The 14,509-nt window shown below is 37.9% G+C and overlaps 3 protein-coding genes and 1 pseudogene across 4 annotated transcripts; 1 reads left to right on the top strand and 3 right to left on the bottom strand.

Annotated features, from left to right (window-relative positions):
• Positions 1-910: 910 nt before the first annotated feature.
• Positions 911-5,075, top strand: LOC147873234 (glutamate receptor-like). Its single transcript, XM_087352618.1, has 7 exons — positions 911-1,586; positions 2,213-2,316; positions 2,454-2,630; positions 3,041-3,270; positions 3,931-4,148; positions 4,256-4,518; positions 4,850-5,075. The coding sequence occupies exons 1-7, from the start codon at positions 1,317-1,319 to the stop codon at positions 5,073-5,075; spliced, it is 1,488 nt and encodes a 495-aa protein (XP_087208744.1). The 5' UTR covers positions 911-1,316.
• Positions 5,076-5,252: 177 nt separating this feature from the next.
• On the bottom strand, positions 5,253-9,163 carry LOC147873233 (glutamate receptor-like; annotated as a pseudogene). The gene is made up of 8 exons (XR_015536140.1): positions 9,155-9,163; positions 8,296-8,595; positions 8,037-8,140; positions 7,353-7,526; positions 6,685-6,930; positions 6,016-6,238; positions 5,658-5,917; positions 5,253-5,562 (listed from the first exon to the last, which is right to left on the bottom strand). The product of XR_015536140.1 is annotated as a glutamate receptor-like (transcript).
• Positions 9,164-10,091: 928 nt separating this feature from the next.
• LOC147873232 (putative glutamate receptor) lies at positions 10,092-12,181 on the bottom strand. Its single transcript, XM_087352617.1, has 3 exons — positions 12,113-12,181; positions 10,809-11,071; positions 10,092-10,330 (listed from the first exon to the last, which is right to left on the bottom strand). The coding sequence occupies exons 1-3, from the start codon at positions 12,179-12,181 to the stop codon at positions 10,135-10,137; spliced, it is 528 nt and encodes a 175-aa protein (XP_087208743.1). The 3' UTR covers positions 10,092-10,134.
• A 282-nt stretch (positions 12,182-12,463) lies between these two features.
• Positions 12,464-14,369, bottom strand: LOC147873231 (glutamate receptor ionotropic, delta-2-like). The gene is made up of 4 exons (XM_087352620.1): positions 14,116-14,369; positions 13,275-13,583; positions 13,062-13,165; positions 12,464-12,749 (listed from the first exon to the last, which is right to left on the bottom strand). The coding sequence occupies exons 1-4, from the start codon at positions 14,245-14,247 to the stop codon at positions 12,569-12,571; spliced, it is 726 nt and encodes a 241-aa protein (XP_087208746.1). The 5' UTR covers positions 14,248-14,369; the 3' UTR covers positions 12,464-12,568.
• Between the last annotated feature and the right edge of the window lie 140 nt (positions 14,370-14,509).

The raw sequence follows: 14,509 nt of genomic DNA, 5'->3' as shown, positions 1-14,509 counted from the left end.
AAATGTAGATTTGTTAGAAACATTCTGTTTTATTGAAGCTTTTGGTTAAATTATATATTTTTTTACTGAATTAACAGCTGTCGACTACCCAGTGAAGAAAGTCTACCCTGAAGACGTACATAATTTTAGTGGCCCTTGAATTTGTAGCTTTGTTTGAACTTCTCGTACGGATTGGCTGCACTGCACAACCGGAGGTTATCATGATACCTGTTATGATACTGTGTTTGTTCGTGGCGCGTGTAAAATCATCGGAGTTCTCAGTGGACACAGTCGTCGCCGTTAGTGTCGGGGTACTGGACACACATTTCTCTTGCTGTGTCTTCCTGATGTGCCATACACACCACCAGGGCGAGTACTGAGATTATTACGCACGAGATATCTTGCTTAAGAACGTTCAGGTTTAAGGTGTTAATTAATTAAACGTGACTCACTTTGTCTGTGTGGTCAATGAAAATTATTCGTGAATTTTAACAACAGAAATTGTACGTTGCCGTGGAAATATGAGGGAGTCTATTTAAATGAAAACCAGAATTATTTTATTTCATTCATTAGTAAAATTATCGTGGTACACACGTTGAAAGCTCGGACCTTGTAATTTGTGTAACGCGGAGAAGACATTTTGAAGCTCTCATTTAGAAATATGTTGCAGGTCTACGAGAAGACTGGCAAATAGCAGCTCTAAGTTCCTCGTTTTCAAAGTCACGTGTAATGTCAGTACTTCTGTCCGGTGAGGTGTTCCTGAGTTCGAAAAGGGAATTTTGTTCCCGTCCGCTAAACGTCATCCGATCTAGCGACCACACGATTCGCCGGTACCTCCAGCAGGTGATGGTGCAATGTCCCTTGTGTTTGTTTGATAAAGCTGTTCTTAAGGTCGTACTACGTCTTGCAGAGTAATGAGTCGAATCTTTGGAACATTTATGAACAACGAATTGGAAAGCATTTTGAAAAATAGTTGTGGCATAATAAACCTGCAATTCTGGAATTTAACCTTAGGAACTGAGGAAAACCATGAAATATCTGTCACGATAGCAGGTCTCCGGGACGACATTTGAACCCAGAATTTGTTTGAGAAACAAAGTTAATACAAATGCTTAATGCGAAAATCAGTACGTAACTCAAAGAAAACAGAACTCGTCTCCATGACGACGATGAATTTGTTAAAACTGTTTAGGGAAATTGTGGTGGTCAATATAATTGCCACTTGGCTCTAGAGGATTGAACACCATAACATCTGCACGTTGAGAGAGTGTTAGTGTTATTTTTTTTATATTCGGCAGGTTTCCGCCTCAGATAATTTTCGCCGTGCCCGATGGCTTATGTTTATGGATAGTAGTACGTCGGTGGAGGAATTCTTCGCTGGTATTCACATTCCATTCGGCAGTGAGTTCCTGGTGGCACAGTGGTCTGCCCAGAGAGTCCAGCTGTCTCTCACTGAGTTGTATCGTGTCCACTACGCCAGCCCGTTGCAGACTTTCTGTATAGGAAACTGGACTTACAATGGCGGTTTATCTTGGAGTTCAGTTCCCTTTTTTACGAGGAGGAAGGATTTGAAAGGAATCGCCATAAAGGCGGCTGTTATTCCTTACGTACGTACTTTTTAACGCATGGCCCCCAAACAAAGCTGACAGAAAAAAACCTATTCATGTTGAACATCAGAACAATTTATTACATTATCATCTTTGAAAATCGCATTGAAAATAGAACATTTATAAAATTACTTATGCAAATGCACCGGTACAAAATCTTTCGCCTGACTCCAGGCTCCCGAAAAGTGCTGACTCCGCCAGACCCCACCATAGACACCGCTGCAGCCTCGTTTGCATTTGTAGCTACCAGAGTCGCAACAGTCAGAACTGCACACTCGTCCAGTCAAGCGTGACGGACATTGGCCATTATATTAGGAGTAGATATTGGTAGCCTATCACAGAGAAGTTGAGTGTGAAAATGTGGTAAGGAAATATAAGGTTAGATAACTTGATGTTGTGAAGACTGTGATGAACGTACCTTACGGGATCTGATGAATTTAATCATATTTTGTTGTGATTTAACACGTAAATAAAGGCTTTTAAATGTAGTTGTAATAGATTTGTAAATTATTTATTCAATGGTGTGACGTAGTGTCAAAACGGGCGAAACTTTTACAAAATAATTATTTATGCTCTTATAAATTTAGTACCGATGTTAATGAAAGTTGTACTTTTCTATCTCACAGAATCCATATCTTACCGTGGCAAAATACAGAGATAAGAAACCTGTTAAGTACGCTGGATATCTGACTGAACTATGGAATGAGATGGAACGTCGAATGAATTTCACGTGAGAATTTTATGCGAATTTTAAAAATGAAATTTGCTTTGACTTTTTTGGCTGAAGTACAAACTCGTTTTTCTTTAACCAAAATGAGAACTTTGGCTCTTTTTGGCTGTTTTAACATGCGACATTATAATTTCCAGTACAGTTTATGTAGCACCCAGAGATGCAGTGTTCGGATTTAGACTGGACAACGGGTCATGGAGTGGCGCGGTAGGCATGGTCGTTAGAAAAGAAGTTGATGTTGGAATCAGCTTCTTTGCCTACATGGTGGATCGTATGGATGCAGTTGGTTTCTTACCACCGATCTGGAACGTGAAGTGAGAGAATATTTTAATATTGAAACGAGATTGTCGGGTCATGTAGCACGCATAGGGAATGATAGAAGCATACGAAATTTTAGTTTGGAATCCTGAAGGGAAGGGACCACTCAGAAGAAGTAGATATAAGTATGGAAGTATAATATTAAAATGTGTAGTAAAGAAACTGGAATTATGTGGCCTTGGATAGGGGCCGTTAGTTGGGTTTTTTGGTTCCATAAAAGGCAGGTAATTTCTTGACTTGTTGAGCTTGCCATTGGCTGGTTAGTAAGTGTCGAAAATCGGACGAAAAGGCGTGTTTATCTCAGACCGGTAGCAAAGTCTGAAAATGCACTGAGACGTTAATGCAAATCTGGCAGGGGGTACGTAGCTGAATCATTTCCCATTCTCTGTTTCGTGTCCACTGGCAGATTAATGGTCCACATCAAGCAGCCTGGGATGGAAGTCAGCTCCTTGAGCCATATTCTATCTCCGTTCGTCTCCACACTGTGGGGTGCTGTGCTTTCAACGATCATAGTTCTTACTGTGATTCTGTCTACGACGTGGTACATGAATCCTGAATACAAAGTGGATGCTGGTCACACACCGTACAATTTATACGAGTCGTGGCTGAACGTGTTTGGAGCATTCTGCCAGCAAGGTGCAAAGCCCGCTTACGCCTGAGTGGAATGTGGCCTTCTAGGCTCTGAAGCCATGTCGTCCTGCAGGTGGTTTTTTACGGAAAAAGTTTGCAGCTACCTACGGAACTGCGTGGCGTTATAACCCAGAAGACCATAATACATATTCTGTTCGATGCGGGATTATGTAATATAACTTCACGTCTACTATCTAGAATTATAGAAATTATAATATAAAAATCATATTTTTACCTTTCGTGAAACGTTGTATTTCATGTTAAAGGAAAAACACCGATTGAGGGTGTCTGAGGATAAAATTTGAACATGAGAGGAAATTTCATAATGAAGATCGTCTTCACCAAATATTATTTGGGTAATCAAACCAACGAGATGAAATGTGTGGTGGGGTATTTAACTCTCAACATCTTTTGGGGTTTATACATATTTTTAATATTTTATGTTAAGTAACATAAGAAGAGAGATCAGTGTGTTGTGTATGTTTAAAACTTTTATGACGGAATGCGATAATGCCGAAACGTCTAACATACGACATTGATATATGTGACGTGTCTAGGTTTTCCGCAACGGTGTGTCAGAAGTAAAGTTAATATTTGATGTCCGAATTATATAACATTTTTCACGCCTACCTATAGATTGTCCTTGTTATTTTGTAAAATGCGTAGGTCACGATGAAACCCCTCGGACAGGTGCGTCCCGTCTCGTCTACATCACGACGTATCTGATCGCGCTGCTTCTGTTCGTGGCATATTCTGCCTCTTTCATGTCGTTCCTCGCGGTGCGAAGACGTGACATGCCCTTCGCCGATTTCAATGGCCTCCTACAAGACGGAACTTACAAACTTGGGGTACTGTCAGGCTCTGCACGTGTCGAGTTCTTCAAGGTAACATAAGTCCGCTTAAAGTTGTCTTGTAGAAACTGACAGATGTTTCAGAGGTGCTGACCGATTAGGGCGAAACCTCGCGTGTGAACTTTTGATTATTTCCTCAGAAATCTAATGTTTCCACGCTGAAGGAAGTTTATCGGAAACTAATTCATCCCGGTGCAGGGAACCTCCCGAGCAGTGACGTTGAAGGGTTGCAACGGATATGTACAAGAGAAAAATACAGTTACGTGGTTTCTGACACGACACTGCGAGGATTGGGCAGAAGTGCCCCTTGCAGCATTATCGGAGTCCCCCAGGCTTATTACTCCATCACAGCGTCCATGATTATCAGCAAGACTTGTCCTTACAAGAGAATCTTCAGTCATCAGTAAGTTCGGACGTTGCATCTTGTAATGATGGCGTGTCTTTTCACTCAAATCAATATTATTTTCAGAGATTTAAAGGGTTACTGAGGGCAGGGTAGCCGAATGTAGGAACGATTATTTTCTATAATATAACACCCTAATTGCCCCTTGTTGTCGTAAACTCGTTGGTATTTGAACACTGATCATTCAAGCCATGTGCTAATTACATTTTACTCTCAGCTACAGAATTTCATACCATACCTTAACACTGAATGCTGTAACTAATCCCCCATCCCGACATCAAACACCAAGTTTTTACATGTGTGATTATAGAAAATGTTTTTGTAATTCCAGTGTTCAAGAAATTAAACGAACAGGAATAATGACAAGGATTGAAAGTACCGCATGGCCACCAAAGTACACGGAGATTCTAGACGATCCACCGTCCAGCGTGACTTTGGAAACCGTAACAATATTTTTCATCGTTTTGTTGATCGGTGTACTGACTTCTGTGTTCGTTCTTGTAGTTGAATTTGGGTTACATAAACTTAGGCAATCATTTCAGTGGGTTCCATTTTAACCTCTTTGCTGTTTTTAACAAAATATATTATGCAAATTAGGTGCGGCTCAGGTGAGATCCTTATGGCATTCATAGGTGAATAATCCATAGAGTTAATAGGTTAAATAAGTGTTAGCATTTTTATATTTTCTCTTAACTCAATCAGCACACTTGAATGTGACTTTAAAATACAAAATAAGTATGCTCATGCAAGTAGCCACTTGATTCTAACACCAGCCTGCACTAGAACTGCAGCGTTCCTCGAGCCATGGGCACACGTCATTCTAGTCTCATATGAGCATCCTTCTGTTTAATTTTGTGTGCGGAGATTTCAAATAGGAGAAGCAGAACTGCCATTGAAACACCCGCAAGGAAAATGATGAAAATGGGCGATGTTTTCTCCAGGGACACACTTGAAGGAAGTTGTTGTTCGTGTTCTGTGAATTTTAGGGGTATGAGGTTTGCCTCATTTCTCTTCACTATTCCTGCCTCATGCATCTTCGTGAAACTGAAATCAGTAGAGTAACAGATTAATACATAGGCTGCTTAGTTAACCCGCTGGCGTAGTTTGAGAGCTCAAGCGACAAATGTGGATAAACTCACTAGTAGTTGAAGAGGTTCTTGAATTTACTTCTCTTCTTTCCAACCATGCTCATTGACACTGGAATAAAATAATTGGGCACCTCTACTATGGAGCAGCTGAGATACGGCCTGATCAGTTTCTCGCTCAAACTCAACGTCAGATAAGCATAGTTATTCGTCTGTCATGTGGATGCTAGTCCTTCTTCATTAGTTAGTGGAAGATGTTTGCTTGGAACTACTAATCTTCTGTAAACATCCCTCAGAACGGGGTCTGCTGATGTCTGCATAAAGTTATGTCAGAGTAATTTTATTGTAACTTGTTTTTTTTATTACGTCAGTTTTTTGGCAAAGAAAATATAGCCACTTTATTGGTACATACTTGAAAAATGCTAAGCTGTGCTGAATTTGGAAGCATTCCTAGTTTGTAATTTCCATGTTCTGAAAATCCTTTTATGTCTGTGAATGGCAATTTGTATCTGTTGACGGTGAGGATCGAGATGAACTTAGCGGAATACGCGACCAATAAAAGTATAGCAGTGAGGTAACCTGTTAAGATCACGAGTCGACAGGCCCACGTCTGTGGTGTGGGGTCCAAACCTGCAGTTTAGACAAGTTACTTTGAAGTTGTTAGGTTCATGTAAACGAAATTTTATAGGGACTAGAGGATTTTTATCTACACTGTCCATCCAGTTGCCCGTCCGTTGATTACCTGAATCTCTTTTACAGTTAACGTAAACTATACATGAATTGTAGGTTTTCTGAGCTCTTATCTTATAAAGCATAATTCATTATTGATGATACGGAAATTTGGATGGAAAGTTTTCCCCCCATAGTATTTCTTTAAAACTTGGGATTGTGAATGGTGTGCCAGAAGGAATGTGAACTCGCCATGCCTTTTCGATAACCACGTGTTCTCCAAATAACTAGCACAATCTGCTGTCACATTTCTGAAGGATACAAAAAACATTTAAAACTTAAGTATAGTCCACTGTCATCTTGTGACGTAGACAGAAATGTTAAAATTTGTTTTAATTCAGTGCATGAAGACCAGAATTGGTTTGTAGAAAATTCCTCACCTCTCTGACAGAAAATTCCAAACACGTAGAATGCAGAGCTGTGAAAATTATAATTTTGTGTCTCGTGCTTCTTCAAAGTGTGCCACAGTGCAGTTAGGACAATCGTAATCAAAACCATGGCAACGCAAGAGGCACGCCACAAATTCATTGACAGTGGCTTTAAAAATTGTTTCAGTGTATTCTCGACAGCTTCTGTTTTCTTGACATAAATGCTAAACCTGTAACCAGTGAAAAATTTACACGACAGTACACTGAAACATTTTCCATATAATATAGAAATGTGGTTATGGAATTGCACAGGAGGATAATATTAAAATGCATCATAGAGGAATAGGCTATGGAGTTGTGAAGTGGATTAAGCTGGCTGAGAGAAGTTGCAGTGGCTGGCTCTTGTGAAATTCGAAATGAACCTGAGGGGTCCACAGACGCAACAATTTGCACTTACTACCTGAATGACGCAACTTTTTTGAAAAGAATTCTGCATGAATTGTTACTTATTCACTTAAAGATATTTACATTCGTGTGTTTTAAAATTATTTTTTAGTGATATTCCATAATATTACAAAATTTCAACTTGGAAAACGAAAGGATTTATGAAATTGAATCCATCAATGGTTTGTATTTTGCTGGTGATACTTACTTTGTCTTTACAAGAGGTGTGAAGAAATCGGCAGCCAACATTCTGTTTGGGGTTTTCATAACAATTAGGATGATAACATCTACCTCTTCAGCGACAAGCATCTTTATTAATCCGCTCCATTTTCCGTTTTCAAGCGAACCAAATACTCTGTCTTCTGGCATGTAGTAGTCATTCCTGAACACAAAAAGTAATTCAACTCTTGGTTCTAAGATCACAGTATTTTAATTAACGAGTGTGGGAAGTTGTTCAGTAATTTTCAAAGTAGCCTAAATTATTTGTATTTAAATTACTTATTAGTCATATAAAGGACAAAAATTAACAATTATGTAATCTTTTCTCCATGCTACAACAAGACATCTGTCTCAAAATTAATGGTGAATTTTTCTAGTGTCTGATATCAGAGAACAAAATTTTTGTTTTGAGATCATTCAACTGTTACGTGTGGCTTTTCAGCAACAGGCAGTTCATTAACACTGATAGTATATATGAAACCAGTTCCACGATGTTTTTGTTTAGAAATATCTTTTTCTGTTAGTATATTCCCAACCTAACATATAATTTCTATCACTAAAAATCTCCAAAGCTAACTAAGTTGAAGGACACTACTGCCTAAGACTAAATTTGTTATCATGTGTAAAGGATGGATTCCTGAATACGAAAATACGTATGTAACACAACACTTACGTGAAATTTATTTTCTTCCGCAGTGCGTTCCAGATCTCGTAACAGAATCCACGAATTTGTATTGGTTTGTTCCTTCTGAATTTAGTGGCATAAAGTATGTTGCTCTAGTAACAGAGAATTTGTATTATCAGGTTCAGTAAACACTTTCAACCATTTCACTTTCATTTCCCCAATATATTTTTAAGCATACATTATATATCGTACGCGTAATTTCACCAGTGAGAATACAGGGTTTTCCAATTAATGTACTGAAACTTACAAAATCAATAAATCCTGATTTGATGATAAGACCTTGAAGATCACTCCTTCTATGTACATGAGATGTGTTTGTCCAGGCTAGGCCAGCAGTAAAACTCCAGTTGCCAACCCATTTTATTTGAAGTGGTAGTAGTCTGTGGTCAATGTGGTACACTTCTGTGAACCGTGCTTGCTCGTGGCTCGACCACTGCGCCACGAGGAATTGAGAGTCCAAAGGAATGTGAATGTCCCTGAAGAACTCATTCAGCGGTGTTACTGAATCGTAGAAAAGTAGCCATTTTCCACTTGATATTCCAGATACCTTGGAAAACACATTTAAATTTATTTGAATTCGTATGTGTTGTTACAAGCAAATATAATCGTTTTTATTAATTAATTTTAAGCCATTATTATAGCGTGGAAATGATATTTGGTTAGAAGTTCACCATAATTATATACATTCCCCCCAAAAATATACAGGAATATTAAATTACCTCTGCGAGTGATTCTTGTATGTTTTCAGTATTGTTGGAACATATCACGAAGAGACGTAAACATCTGATGTCCTCCGTTAAATATTGCATTGATTCAAATGTTAATGTAGACACGATAATATGTCTCTTCGACAAAATCTTGAGAAATAGAGCAATTCTTTTGTCATTATCAAACCCTGAAATGGAATTGCAGTAATCCGGGAGAATTCAGTTTTCCAACGTAGTTAAAATATGCAAGACTTATGTTGACGCAGATATGAATTATTTATATTTCCACTGATTTTACTATTCTTACATGTTGATCTATAAAGAAAAATATTTTCTAAGATTATTTATTTATTATTTCATTAACGAAAATTTTCAAATTTTGAAACTGTTTGACTTTGCCTCACTCATTAGCAACAGAAGGACGAGCAGTTAAGTACAAACTAAAATGAAAATACAATGGACAGTGGAAATATTTGTTCAAAGCCCATAAAACAAAATTTTTTTTCTCCTTACATTGTCAGTAATTGGGATTAATTCCGCAGTTAAAACAGCATAAATAAATAATGTAAGGATCAGTCACTAAAGAAGGTATAAAGCAGAAACGAGAAAGTTGGAACAGGCTGATATTGAACGCACAAAATTTTGTACTCACCTGGTTCTTGTGTCGATTGCAGGATAAACACGCACGTTGAGTGGTAATGCTGAAGAACTCCAGTTGTGATATCAGTTATTACTCCTATAGGTAGTTGTAAAGAGCTCACACATGGCCATATTATTGTTATCAGTGCCAGAGATTTTAATGTTTTATTTATTATTTTTATGTACATGGTTTTGCAGTTCGTATTCAAACTCATTCATAAAATGCAAATAAATTCTAAGATCATAATACTGTTTGTAGGTAGATTAAATTAACTTTTTGTTAATTGAGAACCTTAATTACTAAATATTACCATGGATAATTATTTAAAATAATAATTTATTTACAGCACTAAACATTTAAACTTGTGATTTGTGTATTGTACTAAGTTCAAGAAATATACACTGATGTTATGAGGCAATGGCTGATGCCTTATATGCCTATATGTTATTGAAATAGTTTACGTAAAATTACGTGGTCATTTATTAATTTCGTGAAAGCTATCTCATAAAAATTCATCAGCGTCATGGAATACCAATGTGCTTGACAATGACAGATAATCCAATTTATATATTTGAAAGGAGATGGTGCATTTTATTAAATTGCTACTCATACCATGAAGAATGTATTTATATATATAATGTTCACATTCTTACAATACGACCATCATTTATGGAAACATTTATAACAAAATTTTTTTCAAGGTGTACTTTCATAACGAACATTTTTCAAGACGCACTTACTACTTTTGAAATTGTATTTCCACCATTAGAAGAACTGCAGATATCAGTATGCCTGCAACCAGTAACACAAAGTACACTGAAACTGTCTCGAGAGCCACGCTTATTGGTGAATCCCGAATAATTTCTTCCAGATCACGTGGCCAGTAATTACGGTCTATTCGTTGCAAAATTCCAGCCCTTCTCATGTCTTGAATCCTATATGAAAAAAAAAAAAAATGTGTTAGTACTTGAAAAATCAGTGCTCGTCACTAAATGTTAAGGCGATAAATTCAAGAAGGTTGAGATTGTCAGGGCATGTAGCATCCATGGGAGATTTAATCAGCTTGTAAAAAAACTTTGGTAACAAATTTGTTAGGGAAGAGACCACTTATGAAAAGTAGGCATAGACAAGATGAATCCAGTTTACGACCTCTAATCTAATTTTTTTAAACACACTTTAATATTGTTCTTCCATCTCATTCTGGGTCTTCCAAGTGATCTCTTCCATTCAGATTTCATTATGCATTTCTTACCTTTCCCATGTGTGCTCCATGCCCTGCCAATCTCATATTTTTTTTGTTTATTGAACCTAATATGATCTGGCGCTGCATGGATTCTGTAAAAAAACACATTTCATACTGTACACAGAAGATGTCTTGCAACAAAGTTTGTTTTGCGTAGTGCAGACACTCACAAGCAAGCGAAGAGCTTCTTATAAGGGCTTCCGCTGTTGATGATGAAAGATGCAGCTGTTGTGTAATAGGCTTTAGGGACGTTCACAATCTTGCATGACGTATTCTGAGCAAGTCCCTGAAATGTAATCTGTCCAATAAGGAATCCAAATTTACTTTCTTTGCACACGTGTTGTAACCCTTCCTCAAAACTGTTGGTCAAAGTTTTCACATTGGGTTTCATCATCTTCTCATATACTCTTTTCAACACCGGATTTGAAGAATTCTGTAATCAACACGATAAAGCTTACATTTGTATTTCAGTATGTAATTAAAATTAGTATTTGGTGACATGCATTTAATTTTGGAATCCAGATTGTTCCTCAACAACGAATTATATCCTAAGAGTAGAAGTCACTGAGATGACAAGTTTCAAAATGGGTAACCAGGGTTTAATTCCTGCTGCCGGGTTGACATTTTCAAAACTAGTGGTATCTAGCGCGGGCGCGTAAAAACAGCAGTCACCCGGATTAGTCGAAACAAAACTTTGAGAGTTTTCTGTCGACTGGTGTGGGTGTGAAGTTCTGAGTACGACATATTTGTATTTCATATCATTTGGAAAGTGTAAGTTCTTTTGTGCTCACCCTGTATAGAGCATTTCTTTAAAGATGGGCTACTGTCTGTTACTCTAGGAAGATACAGCTCTCCGGATTTAATATATTTTTTCCTTCTAATAATGTTTTTGTCCTACGTTTTGATACACATACCTTAAAATAATCTTCATATGAAGATTTGGTTCGAATTCCAATTTTGAAAGTACCATCGTTGAGAAGATCTTCAAACGTTTTGAAATACGAGCCTTGTCTCGTCACAGCAAGAGAGGAGATGAAGGTGGCAGTGTAGGCAATATATAGTACAAGAGCAGTAAAGTGTGCAGTGAGATAGACTAACTTGTAGGACCAAGACTTCAGTGCGGTAGTGTTACCTGTACATTGAAACAAACGATTTTAATGGCCTTGGTTTGGTTAAATTATCACAGTTCATGAACTTGGAAGTAAAATTCCGTATGTTCTCAGGTGATTTAATTCACGAGGAAAGAACATTTTGTACACATTTGGTTGTGGGCTGGGTGGGTGTGTCCCACCTCCCGAGTTTGAACGTCTGTCACTTTAATGTTTCGAATATTTTATTTTAAATTATACGTATATGTCATTGTACCTTATATTAAAATAATAATAGAAATTTTTTTTCTTGTTTTAAAGCATGCAATTATGAAAATACAAGCTACAAATTATGGAAATTTTTAAGTATGAGAATAATAATTCACCTTGTTGACAGAATATTCCAAACACACGAAGAGAGCAGTCCAGTAGTCGACGACGATTATTTGTCTCATGTGGTAACTCGTGGTGAACACGGATTTTAAATATCGCCGACTCAATTAAAATGATTATTAACACTGTGGGAAGAATTGTTCCCCACAGCCCGGTGCTGAATGGAGTGAGAATTTGGATAAACGTGTCGTAAGCCATGTCACTTTGTCGTACATATACAGACACCCTGTAAAATATTACAAGGGTTTTGCAATAATGTTAATAAATATACCTAGGCAAGTTGACGTGTGATAACGATAATACCGCATAAGTCTCTTGTAATAGACATTAACACAGTCCTTGATATGATAATATTATATCAGATGTTCAGGATTCTCCGTACGTTTTATGGAACCACAAAAGTCTGTATCCTGAACCAAATAAATCCAATTAAATTTCGTTTGTGCGTCTTACTTCGAAACGAGGATCGGAGGTAGGAAGCCAACGACTCCCACGCGGTAAGTTGCGAACTGCAGCAGGTTAACACCTATTTCGACTTCATGCCTTATCACCATTCCCAGGATCCCACTCCAAGAGACATTTGTTTCCTTGGACCCATACGAGTTGTCTTCAGGGACGTGGTATTCTAACCTAAAAGTTGAAAGTAATTTACCCCCCTTTCACACCGTCTAGTATTAAATGTAAATAATCATTTTATACACCGACAACTTTGTATTTATTTCATAAACATGCGCTTTTCGATAATCTGTGTTTTTTTTTTTTGCCCAGTACGTCACATTTTGGTTAATCAATCTTAGAGCGCTGCAAATATTTCCTTTGAAACGGGGCTGCTGGTTAAAAAGGTAATGCCCAAAATATAATGAAATGGTTATGATGCATCTGTCGCTTAGACGCCCAACGCATTTTCAATCAATCAATCTCACAGTATTATGAAGTGCTCACGTGAAATTGGCCAATCTTTGCAGCAAATTCCAAAACTCCAACGAATAACCAGAAAGCTGGTCGGTTAGGTTACCACTGGGCCGTTTGTTCATCACGTATGGAGCCTGTGAGCAGAATGGAGATCAATTGTTCACACATAAACGCAAATGTATAGTAGACGATCTGGAACGCGCTGCGTGAAGTATGTATCAGCCATGAGTCATTTTCACTTACATCTTCAATAAATGCTCCCTTCAGGACGATTCCTTGAAGATTTCTCCTGCGGTGATGAAATGGGATCGTGTACCAACTGAGGCCGCTACCGTAACTCCAGTTGGCCACGTGGTACATCTGTAGTGGTCGGGTGGGATGCACGTGGTATACCACTGTTACCGACACCTCCACGTCCCCATACTCCGTCTGTACCACCAGGAATTCACAGTCGAACGGAATGAAAATGCGGGCGAAAAATTGTTTCGGTGTAGTCGTTGAGTCCAGGAACAAGAGCCATCTTCTCTTCATGAGTCTGTTTGTGCTAGAAATCTGCATGGATATAAAACACGAGTAATTTCTTAGGAGTGTCGGATTGAAGCAAAAATATTCCTGAAATGTGTGATAAGTGTAGAAATTATCAGCTGTGAGATGCAGTCATTGGCCGCGGAGGATTTTAAACCTCGTTGCTTTTTAACACATCTACGTACATTATAGGCGTGATTACATGTCTAAATATAAATTTAATTAGTAAAGATACGGTGGTATTTCAGTGTTAAATTTTGTTTTTGAATACACCTCGCCGTTATATTTGTGATCATTCTCTGTATGAGACCATTTCATGAGCCCAACCTGCAACCACAAGACCCCAGTGGGCCAAAAACTTCTCTCATTTATGGGTGAAGGATTACTCGGTGATCAATTGGAAAGGAGATGCACAGTAGATCGTTAACTCGTCGCTTAACCCACCGTTATTTTTTTATGCTGTGTTATGTAATGGTTTATTACGTTACGTTACGTTACTTTATGTTTCGTTGCTCTGTGTTTGATTTTAATGTATTACAGTTTTACAACAAAGCCTCACCTCAGTAATAGACCGCTGTGTCTCTCGATCGCTGGAAAATATCACGTGCAGGTGCTGGAGAGATTTATCTGCTACATGTACAATGTCGTCCAGGCTTTTTACTGATGTCTGCATAAGAAGTCTAGCGTTCATCTTGTTCAGAACGTCTTTGTAAATATTTATCGCATCGTCTGAAATGCAGTTTCGTAAATCAGATGCTGAGAAAAGTTTTCAAAAATTCATCTAGCACGTCTAAGACATGTCCTAGACGTGTACAAGGAATTAAATCGTTTTCAGAGCGACAAATCTCGTTCATAGCGTGGAAGTGGTTAATTTTAAAATGACACTTTTTTTTTGTATGTATTCATCGTAACTAAACCTTTGTATTTTATAACATGTGAACAAATATTCGATT

The sequence above is a fragment of the Zootermopsis nevadensis genome, unplaced genomic scaffold (assembly GCF_977971745.1).
Source record: "Zootermopsis nevadensis isolate Lab colony 2312 unplaced genomic scaffold, Znev_1.0 Znev_ptg000021l, whole genome shotgun sequence".
Taxonomy (NCBI): Eukaryota; Metazoa; Arthropoda; class Insecta; order Blattodea; family Termopsidae; genus Zootermopsis; species Zootermopsis nevadensis.
The sequence above is the reverse complement of the archived record's forward strand: the minus strand, read 5'-3'. Positions and strand labels throughout refer to the sequence as shown.